This window comes from Semicossyphus pulcher, unplaced genomic scaffold, assembly GCF_022749685.1.
Source record: "Semicossyphus pulcher isolate SPU_LCO1_2020_fin unplaced genomic scaffold, fSemPul1.0.p SCAF_17, whole genome shotgun sequence".
Lineage (NCBI taxonomy): Eukaryota > Metazoa > Chordata > Actinopteri > Labriformes > Labridae > Semicossyphus > Semicossyphus pulcher.
In genome coordinates, this window is record NW_027211681.1 from 4298097 (window position 1) to 4314721 (window position 16625).

At 42.9% G+C, this 16625-nt stretch overlaps 1 protein-coding gene across 2 annotated transcripts in view; it reads left to right on the plus strand.

Moving 5' to 3' along the window:
- crebbpa (CREB binding protein a) overlaps positions 1-11393 on the plus strand; it is a 50251-nt gene extending 38858 nt beyond the window's left edge. For both annotated transcript variants that reach the window (XM_069665490.1, XM_069665489.1), the window contains 16 exons: positions 953-1124; positions 1786-1904; positions 2022-2261; positions 2402-2490; positions 3438-3518; positions 3840-3896; positions 4759-4836; positions 4975-5042; positions 5478-5628; positions 6419-6565; positions 6663-6776; positions 6945-7110; positions 7345-7512; positions 7771-7932; positions 8219-8500; positions 8665-11393. In XM_069665490.1, coding sequence (XP_069521591.1) covers positions 953-1124; positions 1786-1904; positions 2022-2261; positions 2402-2490; positions 3438-3518; positions 3840-3896; positions 4759-4836; positions 4975-5042; positions 5478-5628; positions 6419-6565; positions 6663-6776; positions 6945-7110; positions 7345-7512; positions 7771-7932; positions 8219-8500; positions 8665-10968 — 4398 coding nt within the window. In that variant the 3' untranslated portion in view covers positions 10969-11393. The remainder of the gene's footprint in view (positions 1-952; positions 1125-1785; positions 1905-2021; positions 2262-2401; positions 2491-3437; positions 3519-3839; positions 3897-4758; positions 4837-4974; positions 5043-5477; positions 5629-6418; positions 6566-6662; positions 6777-6944; positions 7111-7344; positions 7513-7770; positions 7933-8218; positions 8501-8664) is intronic.
- Positions 11394-16625: the final 5232 nt, after the last annotated feature.

Consider the following 16625-nt stretch of genomic DNA (forward strand, 5'->3'; position numbering starts at 1 on the left):
TGTATCTGTCGTCATCGATCTTTCCTTCGTTTGCTCAGCCATAGTAGATAAGTGTTTCAGCCACTTAGCTCCGCCTACCCTCTCTGGCAGACCAACCACTGCTGGGTGATGGAAAACGTGTCACTAACTGGGCGCCGCTTGTGATTTTTTCACCCAGTCCATAATAATACTATATACTGAAATGCAAAGGCTTTCATCAGTGGGTCATCAGCTCAATCACCATTGCGTTACCTCATTCAGCAATAGATTGAGCAGACATTTATTTACATGAAAATCTTCCAGATTATCACTTTAAGTCGGGTTTCTTTGTCAATTTATTTAATATTTTTTCTTTAACCTTTATTTAACCAGGAAGTAATCCCCATTGAGATGCTGCCAAGACAGCAGCACAAAAAGTTACATAACAGACAACAGACCAAGACGAGCAGGAAATTCATCTAACGATAACTTATCAGCATTCAGCAATAAGGAAGAAGATTTTTACCTTCATCATGTTTTCAAAACAATGTCATTATAAAATCTGAGCTATGGGTTACATTCATTCATCAACTGTTGCCTGCTGGCCCTGTGTTACTTACTATCATTGCAAGGAGCTCCACGCAGTCAAGTGTACAAAGTTTACATATTGGGTGAAGGGAGCACAGGTATGACGTCGAGTATTGGCTCCTTAGTGGGTATTCCAGCCGGCTTCTCTAAACAGGAGCTGTGCTAAGTTTAACGTTACTCCAAGTTCTAATAGACGACGTTTAGGTACAAGGAAGATTCTGTACTGTTCTAAAGTGAAGTGTGCCTCAGAATTTCCATGCGCTTGTATTATCAATAAAACAACCTCAAACTTCAGGTAATGACAAGTTTTACAAATGAGAGATGAATACTGTAAGCCCTCCAACTCTTTTGATTTGGTTTTAAGAACATAATGAAGGTAAAAGTCATGTTCCTTCTTTCTCTGTAGACTGAGGACGACTCTGCTTCATCGCTGGTGAAGAAGGAGGAGCCAGAGGAAAAGCCGGAGCCAATGGAGTTGGAGGAGAAGAAGCCGGAAATGAAGACAGAACCCAAAGAAGAAGAAGAGGGCGGAGCCAACAGCACAACCTCCTCATCGCCCTCTCAGTCACGGAGGAAAAGTGAGTCTGACGCCAACAGATGAATCAAATCTGTGTATGGCCTGTGACTGATTGAAACAAGTTCCCCTCAGCAGGCAGAGAGGGTTTCCTTCACTGCCAGTAATGTTAATGCGGCTGCTCTGTGCCAAGCGTGAGGCAGTCATGATTTATTCTGAGTTTCATTCAAACTTAAGCCCTTATCAGTCCGACTGACTCAGAACAACGACCAGACTTTTGTTTGCCTTTTTTTGAACTTGAAAGAAAATTTCCACAAATAATAAACTTGCACTTCACCGGCTGGTTGAATACAGTCAACAAATCATGATGCCTACTAACACAAAGTTTTGATTTCAGTGGATTTGCAGGCTGTTAAAATGACAAATAAAAAGTCTTGTGTCGTTGTGTTTTCTAATTCAAAACAGTCCATGTAAGACACATAATGCAGCGAGTCCAGGATTAAATGTTGCTGTTGTTTACCAGCATGTTGTTCTCATTACTGTACAGGGGTCGCTCTGTGAAGCTTGTTTGAATATTGTCGGAATAATGTTCGACAAGTGTTACAGTAACCCTCCCCCCCCCTCTGTTGTTTTCCCCACAGTTTTACAGTAAACATTTCCCACTATCTTTGTTTTCCTTTTAGATTACTCATGTTTACTTTGCCTTTGTCTTTCTTCTTTTTCAGTCTTTAAGCCAGAGGAGCTGCGCCAGGCTCTGATGCCGACTCTGGAGTCTCTGTACAGGCAGGACCCAGAGTCCCTCCCCTTCAGACAGCCAGTAGACCCCATGCTTCTGGGCATCCCGGTAAGTGGCAGTTTTTATTTTTACCCATTGAAACAATGCTAAAGTTTACATAGAGGCACACAGTACATCTGTTCTTGTTTAGGTCTATAACAAGATAATTTTTTCTTCCTTCTCCAGGACTACTTCGACATCGTTAAGAACCCAATAGACCTGTCCACCATAAAGCGTAAGCTTGACACGGGCCAGTACCAGGAGCCCTGGCAGTACGTTGAAGATGTCTGGCTGATGTTTAACAACGCCTGGCTCTACAACCGCAAGACGTCCCGAGTCTACAAGTACTGCTCCAAGCTGGCCGAGGTGTTTGAGTCTGAGATCGACCCCGTCATGCAGGGCCTGGGATACTGCTGCGGGAGAAAGGTGAGTTGAAGGGTTGACAACAAGGAAGTTAAAGATACAGCAATTAAAAACAAAAAGCATTGATGTAAGAGACGTGGATTTATTTGTTCAATAGTTTTCTTTAAAACATTTTTACCGTCTTTGTTTTCTTGTATCTGCAGTACGAGTTCTCCCCTCAAACCCTCTGTTGCTATGGCAAGCAGCTCTGCACCATACCCACTGGAGGCACATACTACAGTTACCAAAACAGGTACACAAGTCTATATATGTGTGTGTGTGTGTGTGTACAGATGTGTGTATTTGTTTGTGTATGTCTTTGCAGTTATGGTTGTGTATAAAATAAATTGCAGGGGCTGGAATTTTAATCTCAAACTCGTCACACATTTGCATGCACAGTTGTTTTCTGATGGGCAATAAATGCAGCAATTCCATCTGTATAGCCCGTCTCCTGCAGCCTGGGCTGTGCTGCTCTGTGGCTCTAGAGGGACCGCAGTGATCCAGGCTGTAGTATCGATTTGACAGATTCACTTATAATGCATCTACAAAATTGCTTTGCCCCCCACAGCAGTTTTTTATTGTCAGGTTCCAGCACTGCACATAAAGGGAAACACTTTAACGATCCCAAACCCAAAAGAGCATCAGACGCTGAGAGCCACAAAGCAGTCTTTTACTCGGCATCTATCGAGGGAATGTGTGAACTTAGTGTTGCTGCCCCCTCTGTTGTACGACAGCTGAAAATATAACGCTTTGGTTAAGGCCACAAACAGCGTTGCCCATCATTGCCTTTTTCCTCGGTTAAAAGCCAGCAGATGACTGCTTACACCACGTTCCCTTGCACCACCTGCTGTATAAACCGTGTAACTGCAGCTCTTTTTTCACACTTTAACTGGCCACTTTGAGAGCGGCGCAGCACAGCAGCAGGAGTGATACAGCACGGCCTGACGGACAGCGCGAGGCTCCTGCAGCGCAGACCATTTACACTCTCAATGGGAGCTCAGGGAATCCCTGCTCTCCATTATAAAACACAAAAGACAGGCGCTAGCTTGTGCACAATTGTGTTGGACCACACAAACAAGTAGCGTAATATTAATGTAATATTAGTGTGATAGTGTAGTATCACCCATTATTTATTCTTCAATAAAAACAAACCCAAAGTGGAGTGTTAAATGTGCTGATTGTTAAATGTGTGTTATGCAGGTATCATTTCTGTGAGAAGTGCTTCAATGAGATCCAGGGAGAGAGCGTGACGTTAGGAGACGATCCCGCACAGCCGCAGACGTAAGTAAACTGGTTAAGTGAGTGCACCTTAAAAAACACTAATACGTGGCGGTGAATTTGGCACCTGGCATAATAAAATAGAGAGATGGGAGAAATATCTCCCTGCTTTATTATGTTGATTCTAACTGTGGGTGTTTTTCTTGGTATCCATTATTGAACTATTTTATTGAATGGTAATATCAGAAGGATCAATGACGATGACACTACTCTGAACATCAGCTAATTATAATTATGGCCCTGAACTAAAGATAGAAAAATTCAACTGACTTTTGTAGCTTGTCTCATTTTTCTTAATTCTTCTCTGTTCTTTGTTTTCTTCAGGAGGATATCAAAAGACCAGTTTGAACGGAAGAAGAATGACGTGCTCGACCCCGAACCGTAAGTAGAAACAAAGCCCTCGCCTTTTCAATAAGATGGACTTAATCTGACAAAGAAGTTTGATCTTTCCGTGCTTCTTTCTCCGACGTAGGTCTCACATGTGTTTAATAATCATTTACTGCTTTTCCTGCTTACTTGTTCCTGATCTCATCTTAAAAAGCTATTTTCTGCCCCCACATCTGGCTTTGTTTGTGAGCTTTTTGTGTTCGGCTGCATATTTTCTCTCTGCTGCTCTCTGATCAATCACTCTGGTTTCATTACGGCCCCGGGACAACTCGGCGGCGCCACCTGCTGAGTGAAACTCTGTCAGAACTGTGTGTCCAATGAGAGTTTTTCCATCAGAGAGTACAGCTCTTTATTTCTTTGATCTGCAGTGATTGCCTTTCACATTGTCATTTGTGACTTAGTATGAATAACATGCACTGTAATTATTAATCCTCCCACAAAGGCGCACTTGCATTGGCATGCTTGCAAGTGCGTAACGACCGGAGGAACATGAACTTGAATGCAGATGTTTTTGTTGCTTGCTGCGTCAGCAGTTAAGACATCACTGTTCATACATTTCATACAAGACTTGATGGACTATTTTTCAATTAGAAAAGTTATAAGATGTCTTTGTAATTTTTATACGTATAATAAAAAAGTCTGTCATCCATGTCGGTGCACACGTACAAGTGCCACTTCTACAGTAACTGGACGGTGTTCTTGGTGTTATGTAGGTTTTTCTCTTTCTATGGCAGTGAGTGAGTCAGGCAGCATAAAATGTCTCATTCAGCGACATACATATTTCGTTGGAGATTTCTGAACTTTTGAGCTGAATTAAAATGTGTTGATTTCTCATTGTATTTTTTATTTTATTTAGGTTTGTTGAATGTAAAGATTGTGGACGGAAGATGCACCAGATCTGCGTCTTACACTACGACGTCATTTGGCCAGCTGGGTAGGTTTTCAGTCACTACTTTCTGTTGATTTTCATGATAGATTTTTGCATATTTAATTTGTTGTTGCAATAAGTTAATAATCTCTCTCTCTCTCTCTCTCTCTCTCTCTCTCTCTCTCTCTCTCTGTCACTTTCCAGATTCATCTGTGACAACTGTTTAAAGAAGAGTGCGAAAACACGAAAGGAAAACAAGTTCTCTGCAAAACGTTAGTTTATTCTCTATCAGATTCTTAATTCACTTGCCCTTACTTTGTTTTATGCAGTGTTCACAATGTCAAAAGATTATTACAACTTTGTCTTACAAGCTCTGAAGACACAAGATAATATAAACCCCCTCCACATGGACGGCATGTGTCTCTCAGTGGCTCTGCTGCAGTGGCAGCCTTGTTATTTTGATGTTGGCCTTGTGGTTTCACTGGTATTCATCTTCAGCTTTTGTACCCTTTGAGAACATATGCCCTTTATGGCATCTGGTGCTAACAGATTTGTGCTCTCATGGTCTCACACAAATGAGTTCTTGTGCTTTCCTTGTTTGCTAAAGGCTGCTGTTGGTTATAAAGGCCAAATGTTACCCCGGCTTTTTATCCAGGAGTTCAAAGAATTAACATTTTTCTACCATTCTGTGCGTTTGAACACTGCAGGGCTGCAGTCGACACGATTGGGAATGTACATCGAGGACCGTGTGAATAAATACTTGAAGAGACAGAACCACCCAGAGGCCGGAGAGGTGTTTGTGCGAGTGGTGGCGAGCTCCGACAAAACGGTGGAAGTAAAACCTGGCATGAAAACCAGGTGAGAGCGTCACAGCCAAGAGGACAGGAGCTTACAAACCATCTCATTTTATAATTATAAGCAAAGTATTACTTTATACTGTTTAATGGCTGATCATTATTTACTGGTGATCAACCTTTTTCGATACATGAACATCAAAGAATCCACAGTCAAAATGACAGAAGCCATTATGTCCCAGGCAACCAAATACCTGTCTCGCCCTCTTTGATTTGTAGATGCACCGGCACAGCTCGTATTTGTTCAGAGCTTATTTTTATAGTCCCTGCCATGCAAGCTGAATGCCCTCTATAAAGCTTTTATACACTCCGAGTGATTGTGGAACCTGCATGTTTGACAAGATGGAGTGCAAAAGCGCCCTGAATACCTCAGAGGGTTGTTCACCGTTTCATCACAAGAGATCAAAGTCTGCGCTGCTCATCCCTTCCTCGCAGGGAGCAGACCCTCATCCAAGAACCTGTTATCTTCAGCTTCACTGATTTAAGGCTTTTTATTGACTCAAGCCCACTTGACTTGAATTGTCCCATTATGCTCTCGAGAGACGCTAAAAGCTGTTTTGTTTCCAAGCAGCTTTTATTGTCAGAATAAAAAATAAATAAACAAATATTAAACTTTTACAACTATAATAAACCAAAACGTCTACAGAGTACTTCATCAGAGAATGTAAGTTTTATAGAAACAGACATTTAACACCTTGTCCAAATACAGTAAGCGAAACCAGGCCATACCCAAAGACAGAATTAAAAAATGTGTTGAAGCTTCTCTAATATCTCACTTTTCTTCTTCACGTCAGGTTTGTGGACACGGGGGAAATGCCTGAGACCTTCCCCTACAGAACCAAAGCACTTTTTGCCTTTGAGGAGATTGACGGTGCGGACGTGTGCTTCTTCGGCATGCACGTGCAGGAATACGGCTCTGAGTGCCCATTTCCGAACACTAGGTATGTACATTCAATCATCGAACGTGCTGTCAGTAATCACACTTCTGGTGCTTTTTATGGGTGAGATTGACCATGTTCTCCCTGGCTCCCTCTGCAGACGGGTCTACATATCATACCTTGACAGTATTCACTTCTTCAGACCTCGTGGTCTAAGAACAGCAGTGTACCACGAGATCCTCATTGGCTATCTGGAATATGTCAAAAAACTGGGGTAAGCCTTTCACTACTACTCCTTATACATGTCGCCTCTTGAAAGATGAGACATGGGGAAGAGTGTTTAGGATTATCTTTGTGATGGCATTCGGTTCTAAAGCAACAGATGTCCTAACAGATCCATATAATGTCTCTGATCTTATTGTTTGTCCATGTTTGAACACAGGTATGCCCAAGGCCACATCTGGGCATGTCCACCCAGTGAGGGAGACGACTACATCTTTCACTGCCATCCTCCCGACCAGAAGATCCCCAAGCCAAAGAGGCTGCAGGAGTGGTACAGGAAGATGCTGGACAAGGCCTTTGCAGAGAGGATCCTGCATGACTACAAGGTAAGAGGAGAAATCTTTTAGGTACTAACAGAAGGATAAGGTCTGAATATTGATGTGTCATATTTAGAACAAAGGACAAAGCGTTGACTTAAGTGTTGATTTTTCTGAGTCAATAGTTGTTAGCCTTGTTTGTTGCTTTGTTTGTATAAACAGCCTCAACACTTGAAACCTGTAAATGCTCAGTATGCCGGATTTCTGAAAGCAACTAAAATCCATCTTTGTGTTGTGTTTCAGGATATCTTCAAACAGGCGACAGAAGACCGTCTGACCAGCGCTAACGAGCTGCCGTACTTCGAAGGCGATTTCTGGCCCAACGTGCTGGAGGAGAGCATCAAGGAGCTGGAGCAGGAGGAGGAAGAGAGGAAGAAGGAGGAGAACACAGCAGCCTCTGAAACTCCTGAGGTCGCTGTTTGATCATGTTGTACCCGCATCGATTTGAATATATCTCCAGTTTATGTTTGTTCTTTATAAGATAATATTCTCTTATTGAGTACTTCTTTTTAAGCTTTGGACTACCACACACATTTTGAATTGACTGTGCTCTATAATAAGCTGATATAAGTTGCAACTTTACAGATGGAGGAATTATATTATTAATAGACAATGATCTATTTTAATTAACAGTTTTCTTGAATGTCTTTCGTTGTTTATCTCCCTCAGGGTACACCAAGTGACAGCAAAAACGCTAAGAAGAAGAACAACAAGAAGACCAATAAAAACAAGAGCAGTGTGAGCCGAGCCAATAAGAAGAAGCCTGGGATGCCGAATGTAGCCAATGATCTGTCCCAGAAACTCTACGCCTCCATGGAGAAGCACAAAGAGGTCAGACTTGTTTTTATTTATTATTTACTTCACAATAAAAAAAGTGTTGAAAATGTGAATCAACAGGAGTTCTATGAACATTTGTTTATTTGATGGTGGACAGTTGAGGGCAGTAGTTTGATTCTGTCAAACACTAAAGTTTCTTCTTTACAACTTCACTAAATGATTCTCCCGTCCTTAATTTAATAAATGTCTTCACAATGTAAATCTTTTGATATTTCTGAATCCCTGCTACCTCGCTCGTGCTTGTTGATCTCTATTTACTGTTTTTCTCTGTCTTCTGAAGGTTTTCTTTGTGATCCACCTCCACTCCGGTCCCATGGCCAACACCCTGCCGCCCATCGTTGACCCTGACCCCTCGCTCTCTTGTGACCTGATGGATGGCCGCGATGCCTTCCTGACTCTGGCCAGGGACAAACACTGGGAGTTCAGCTCACTGAGGAGGTGCAAGTGGAGCACCATGTGCATGCTGGTTGAGCTGCACAACCAGGGACAGGACCGCTTTGTCTACACGTGCAATGAGTGCAAGCACCATGTGGAGACGCGCTGGCACTGCACTGTGTGCGAGGTGGGTTAACTACTGCTAGTATGAAGGAATTACTGCTGTCAGAAACTGTAAAAGTAAACTTGTCATTGTATGTGGAATATAGTTAGAAGAAACAGGGATGAATCAGGAATGAAACTTTGTTGGACTCATTTTAATCACTTTTCCCCATCTGCTCTTTACTGCAGGACTTTGATCTGTGCATTAGTTGTTACAACACAAAGGGGCACGAGCATCAGATGGTGAAGTGGGGCCTTGGCCTGGACGACGACAGCAACGGCCAGAGCGGAGAGGCCTCAAAGAGCCCACAAGAGAGCAGGCGCTTGAGTATCCAACGCTGCATCCAGTCCCTGGTCCACGCTTGTCAGTGTCGCAACGCCAACTGCTCTCTGCCGTCCTGCCAGAAGATGAAGCGAGTGGTGCAGCACACCAAGAGCTGCAAGCGCAAAACCAACGGTGGCTGCCCAGTATGCAAGCAGCTCATTGCTTTATGCTGCTACCATGCAAAGCACTGTCAGGAGAACAAGTGTCCCGTCCCGTTCTGCCTGAACATCAAGCACAAGCTCCGCCAGCAGCAGCTGCAGCACCGGCTCCAGCAGGCCCAGCTGATGAGGAGAAGAATGGCGACCATGCAAGGCAGAACAATGCCTCTACCGTCCCCACCGGCCTCTGTTGCCCCCAGCACACCTACATCCCACCCCCAGCCCAATACTCCCCAGACGCCCCAGCAGCCGCTCTCCAACCAGCCCCAGACCCCCAACTCAGCAGGCGTCATGTCCCCATCTTTCCCCAACGCCCCCCGCAACGGCCAGCCGCAAACTCCGTTGTCTCAGGGCAAACCGGGGCCCCAGGCCTCCCCTCTACACCAGCAGCAGTCCCCTCTCCCCCAGCCATCCCAGCCCCCTCAGCAGCTGCAGCAGCCGCCTCCACTGGCTGCGGTCAAGATGGCGCGGCACATCGAGCTGATGGCACAGGCCCAACAGAACCAGCAGAACTACCGTGTGAACATCAATGGCCTGCCCATGAACCCCCAGCAACCACAGCAGCGCATGGCTGGACCGATGCAGCCACCCATGCAGATGGTGCCGGGGCCCCGGGGACCACAGGTCATGCAACCAGGCATGGCCCCAGGACAGTGGCCTGTAGCTGCAGGGCCCATGCAGGCAGCTCAGAACCAACAACCTGGCCTAGTTCCAGGCCAGACCCCCCAGCAGGCCATGACCATGCAGAGAGCCATGATGGCCCCCGGGCAGCAGCCTCCACAGAGGATGCTGATTCCACAGCAGCCCGGAGCCCGGCCTCAGACGCCCCAGAGACCAGGAGCTATTGCACCCAATGCCCTGCAGGACCTGCTCCGCACCCTCAAGTCCCCCAGCTCGCCCCAGCAGCAGCAGCAAGTCCTCAACATCCTCAAGTCCAACCCTCAGCTAATGGCCGCTTTCATCAAACAGCGAACAGCCAAGTACCACGCCAACCAGCCGCAGCAGCAGCAACAACCTGGTCAGCAGCCGCAGCCCGGCATGCCGGCGATGCAGGCCATGGCCATGCCAGGAGGGGCTGTGCAGAGGCCGGGGATGCCCCCTCAGCAGCCCCAGCAGCCTCCTGCGCAGGGTATGGCTGCGTTAGGGGCCCAAGGCCAGCTGATGAACGCAGCTCACAACACCAACCCTCAGATCCAGGAGCTGTACCGCCGGCAACTCTTAAGGCAACAACAACAACAACAACAACAACAACAGCAACAGCAACAGCAACAGCAGCAACAAGGAGTGATGCCTCAGGGCCATCCAGGCCAGTTCCCTGCTCAGACTCAGGGCACAGCAACTACATACTCCCAGCTGCGCATGCAGCAACAGCAGCAGCAGATCGCCATGCAGGCAGGTGCAGGAGCAGCCGGAGGACCCATGGGCCAGCTCCCATCCATGGCTCAGATGGCTCAGCCTGGCATGGGGATGGACTCCACTCAGAACTTACTGCATCAGCGGCTGCTCCAGCAGCAACAGCAGCAGCTTCCCCCGCAGCAGCAGAACGTCCTCAAGCAGCAGATGGGCTCTCCTGCCCAGCCCAGCCCCATGAGCCCCCAGACTCACCTGCTGGCAGGCCAGCCCCAGGGCGGAGCCCACCTCCCAGGCCAGCCCACACTAGCCAACGCCCTCAACAACCAGGTCCGCTCCCCTGCGCCAGTCCAGTCCCCCTGTCCGCCCTCGCAACAGCAGTCCCAGCAGCAACGGCCGCATTCCAGCCCCTCGCCGCAGGTCCAGAACCAACCCCAGCCCTCACCGCAGCACCCACCCCCATCACACTCGGGTTCCCCCCACCCGGGACTCGGGGGCCCGCTGTCGGGGTCCATGGAGCAGGGACACTTGGGGACACCAGAACAGAGCGCCATGCTACCGCAGCTTAACACGCCCAACAGAGGGGGGCTGAACAGTGACTTGGGGATGGTGGGAGATGCTACAGGGGATACTTTGGAGAAGTTTGTGGAGGGATTGTAGCATTTCTGCTGGGAACTGAAGAATACGACCTAGCTCCCAGGGACCCCTCCTCCCACTCGTCTTCGTCCTAGTTTCCCCTCGGACTCTTTGACCTGTTAGAGGGCTTTATTTGTTCTTTCTATGGTTGAGAACGTTTTTTGTACTGACATGTAAAAAGTTTCAACTGTTGTAAAAAGAAAAAAGAAAGTTTGGTTTGAAGAAAAACAAAAAAAGTCAACACTTGTAGGGAATGTAATTGTTTCCTAAATCCAGGCGATGGGTATTTCTTCCTTGAAATGTTGAGGGATTTGCAAGTTGCTTCTTAATTGAAATTTAAATCACAAAGAATATATTTTTTGGTTGAGACCAAATGTGTTCAATACTCAATTTATTTTTGGTTTGTTTTGGTATGGTTTCATGCCTTTCTTGTTTCTTTTCTTTTTTTTTAAGAAAATGTACAATTGCATTATATTATTCATATCTTTTTATTTTGTACCTTTGGAAAAGAAACATAAAGCATTTTTTGTGTTAAAACTGTAAAATAATTTGTCTGGGAATTGGGCCAGGTTCTGTTCTCCTCTCAAGCTGTCATTCCTGGCAATTGTAATCTAGTGTTGTACCATTACTCCAAGATGATGAGTTCAGGGACCGCTCCCCTCCTCTTTATGTGTATGAAGAGCACTCAGTTGTATTAAAATAGGAAACGGACTGCGGGCATGTATGCAGGCGCACATGAAGACACTGACACAAACCCTCACAGTCACTAAAGCAACTACACCTCCGACCGGTTTCACAAACACACACAACAAGGACTGCAGCTACATCTCAGTGGCCTGGAATTTAAAAAATCTGTCTTGCAGGTGTAGATAATTGTTGCTTTGACATTAAAAAAAAGAATTTGTCATACTTTTTTTGTCATACAAATGTTGTAAAGTGTAAAGAGAGCGTGAGAAAGAGACCAGCCCCCTAAGCTGAGTTGGAATGATCACCGGTTGTTTGTAGGCCACATCTCGGATGATGCCCCATCCTCTGAATTTTACACTAAGCTGTGTGCGATCTAGGGATGAAGGGCACGTTTGAGATTCACCCTGAGGAAAACTAAATGTTATCAACCCTCATTCCTCTCACAAAAACTTGAATTGGGGGGATTTACTTTTTCTCCTATTGTAAATCAAGTTAAGTAAAATACTATAAATATAAGGAAGAGAGAATGAAATCACTGTATAAACTGGTAAAAGACTCATTTCTTACTTGTATACCATATTGTTAAATAAACTGTGTGCAACAGAAGAACAGAACTCTGTTGACTAAATAATGAGGCATCACTCCTGTCGCTTTGTGTCTTCTGTTTGTTTCAGCCGAGCAGTGTTCAATCATGCAGTCACCAGCAATGTTAGAAGTCTTCCTCCAGGGTACGACCCTGATTGAATCACTATAATCTTTATTTCTAATGTGGCAACATTTTGTTACATTACTAATTTAATGTTCTGAATTTCCTCATATTGAAAAGGTAGTTAAAAATGTCACAGTTCCAGGTAAGTTGAGGGTCATTTTAAGAGAGCTTATGTGTAATGATGCTGCATTTTGCAGAAAGAGCTCAGATTTCAAACACCAAAAAAGTGTTTCTGCAACTACGGTCACTTTAACTATTCCAAATGAGTAAAAGAAAAACTTCTACCAAGTGTGACTAACCATCAGAGTTTGTCAAACATATAAACAGGTTAAACAAAATTGTTATTTAAAAATATTTTCATTACTCCTACAATATTATTAACATTTATTTATTACATACACATTTATTTCTTCTAAGCACTGTGCAACATTGTATTGAGTCTAGTTATAAAAAAAAAATGTAGATATCATGCTTTTCTCTAAAATATGGAAACGTACCACTTTGTGCTGTAACCTACAATCTTTTTTGGTTATCAAAACACCAAATGAGGGAATGTCTTTTGGAAGATTGATGTCCATCCCTCAAGTTTAGACCCAAAAGTCGCCTGTATCAGAGAATCACGTAGATGTGTTTTCAGATCATAACATTTCAAGGTTGCTATGTGAAACACACGGATTTCCCGGCTAATTTCACTCGAAGATCTCTGCAGCAACCATTTCTCACTGGACCTTCACAAACCTACGTCCATTGAAAAAAGGACCTTTTCACGGTAAATGTGAGATTGTGCACTTTTTAAATTCACGATATTCAACGAGTTACTTTGCGTTTGACACTTTCTGAATGTCCAAAACTGATGTAGGCTAATTGCAAATTTTGCCAATAGGACTTCTTTCAATATTCAGTATAGAAATACACACTGTATTCCTTTAATCTGCTAAACTATTGATTAATAAACATGCTGAGAAACACGCTATTAATAAAATTACATTTTCCATAGCCTATTTATTTTCAACACAGGCCGTATGTGAGGCAAGCAGTCATAATAGTATTGCATCCTTATCATGTTGATGGTTTCTAATGTAATGCTAATTACCTGTTTTTAGCTATATTCGTGATATTTTTCTTTTTATTATCTCAAATATGAAAACGAGATTGTTAATCTCAATGGGACTTTTTCTGGTTAAATAAAGGTTATAATAATAATGATAATAATATAATGTCGACAATAAACAGTGTAGTGTCACCGTGCTGTGACCAATGACGGTAGCACAGAGTTGTGAAGACGCTGCTAAAAGAGGCTTTGCTAGAAAAGATGTCAGACTGCCGAACTGATCCAAAAATGAATAAGGGTCAGCCATTGTGTTGTCGGCGGTATTTATGTTTGTCTATGAGCAACAGAATCAATGAAACGGTGGCTTTAAAAGTCCTTAAACACATGAGCTGCAGTCAGGGAAGCTTTTCGAACTTGACATAAGTCTCTATATGTTCAATATCAGTATCTTGACAGATGATGGAGATTTGCCCAATTTTACAACCGTTTTTTTTTTTCTACAAAAGGAGGGGAAATATGAGTAGTGGAGGTGGGAGGAGATGAGAGGAGATGATGGGGCTGTATGAAGTATAAACCTCTGCGGCAAACGGTAAATATCAATTTATCTAATATCATCAAAAGATTTCATGAGGTTCAGTTTTCTGTTAACCTGTTCACAATTTGAAGTTCCCTTTTGTTTGACATGTTTTCCTCGAGAGAGAAGGAGGTGGGAGGGCAATATGTGTGGACACTCTCATGTGAAAGGTAAATCAATCAATATCTGAAATGTTATTATCACACATCATTTAGGGAAAGATAAATAAAATAAAAAATCAATTTATCAAAGGTCATCACCAGATTTCACGAAGTTTAGTTAGCGTTCATTTATTTAGCTCTCAATTTCAAGCAACCCCCCCTTGTCTGCTATTTGTCTTTTAGAGAAAGGAGGGGAGAGGAGAGGATGGAAGAGGAGGAAAGTAGAGGAGGTGGTGGGGTGATATGAAGTGTGAACTCTCATGTAAAATGGTAAATATCAATTTATGTGATGTCATTATCAGATTAAATAAGTTTAGTTATTGCTCATATATTTGGTTTAGTATTTTAAATTCACAACTTGAAGTTACAATGTTTTGACCTTTGACTGACATTTGTCCGTCAGAGAGATGAGAGGAGGTGGGAGGAGGGAGGGCAACAGGTATGAACCTATATGCAAGAGGGTAGATACTAATTTAAATAATATCATTACAAGACTAATATGCCCCTTTTATGCCTTTTAGAAAGAGGAGAGGAGAGGTGGTGGGAGGAGAAGCAAAAAGGAGAGAAGGTGGGAGGAGAGGAGATGGGAGGGCAACAGGTGAGAACTCTTATGTAAAAGGTAAATACAATATAATGTTATGCCTGTTATTAAATTATACCTCCCAAATAAAATGATTAAAACTGTGCAGAAGTATTAATTCAGTTAGACACTGAACATTCACCTCAGCAAATATGTGATAACTTGACAACTCCTAAAATGTTTAGTTTGTTTCTTTAGAGAAGACCAAAGTCTGGAGAACTCTGAACTGCAACTTTAGATCCGCTGAAAATGAGCTGCATCTATTTATTTCATAATTTCAAGAAAAATGTAGAAGAACGTTTAGTACACAAGTCAAAACCAAGATTTCTTCTTGTTTCTCCTCACAAATTCAACATTTTTCTGACTATGTACTATATTATGTCTTACAGTTTAGGGACATCCAATATTGTCCCATATTCTGACATTTTTGTTGTCTACTGCAAATTTGAAAATTAAAATCTTAATTACAATATACTTACATATGAGTTGTATGAATGTTGTGCTTCATTTTACTGTGACCTCTCAGTTTTTAAATATAGTCTGTGGCAGGTTAACAGGTACAGATCACTGCATAATAAGAGAACATGATCAAAGTTCAGCTCAAGCATAAATACTAAAGAGTCCAGTTGATATTGCTTATATTTGTACTAAATAACTCAAAATTATAAATACTTTTTAAACAGCCTTGTTTTTAGACTTTTTTCATCATTCAGTAGTGAAACCAGTTCCATAATTTATTCTTTCCTGAACTCGTGTTAAAAAAATGCACTGTCTCCACTTGGGGGGAAAAAAATTCAAATGGTTATGTACATTTTTTTTTTACACTGCTGCCCATGTTAAAAGATAACGAGAGGCAGGGTACACCTTGGACTGTTTAGGAGTCAATGACATGGCTGACATTAATAGATGGACAACCTTTCACGCTCACATTTACACATGCAGGCCATTTTAGATCCATCTATACTGCTTATCCTGTTATGTCATATAATTTCCTTTTTTAAATTTACCTTTAATCTTCTCTAATTGAGTAATTGTATTTTTTGTATTACAGCTAAACGCTTCCACTTGTGGGCATCTAATGGGAAGCAACAGGAACAACATCAAGGTGTTGAATTTATGTTAATCAGTGTCAACATATATACAGTATCTGTGTTTGTGCTAATGTATGCTGTTTTCTTTTTATATGGATACATGATGGACATGATGTTGCTTAAAATTATTGTTAAAAAAAATAAATAAACCACATGGTTAAGAAGCACAGTTTACACTACTTTTGCACAACTCTTTTTCTCATAAAATACCCGCGCGTTACGTGAAATGCTCGGCACACTTCCGGTTGCTCACCGTCACATGACCGGAAGCTCAAAGTGAAGCGGTTGAGTGTGAGCACTTTTAAAATGAAAACAAACACTGCTAGTTAGCTCCTTGTCCTTTTATCCCCTATAATATTGACAAATAAAGCTATATATGCAGTATAACATAAACGAGACATTTACATGCGACATGCTGCTGAATGGACAAAGATGAAGCGGAAAGCTGAAGAGCAAATTGATCTAACCTGGGTGAGGATTTGGTGCTAGCATTACAAGCTAGCTGGCTAACTGCTTTCTGTATACATTATATTTTCATTATAAAAACATTATTTGTAGAGATGTTGTCCTGGAAAGAATATTGATTTAGAGATTTGAACGTACGTTGAAAGAATACGTGGTTATTTTGTTTTAATAGTGTAGTTACAGGGCAAGCCTTAGTCTTAAATGTAGCTATTATGTAGTACTTTGAGCAAATGTAACTTCCTCTTTCACAGGGGACCCTCGTAGTTTCCTGAAAACAAGCTAAACTAGCTCTCTTAGCAGGCTGACAGTTAGACCCGGGGACCTGCTGGCATGACCTTTTAATGTGTGAAAAAGTACCCCATC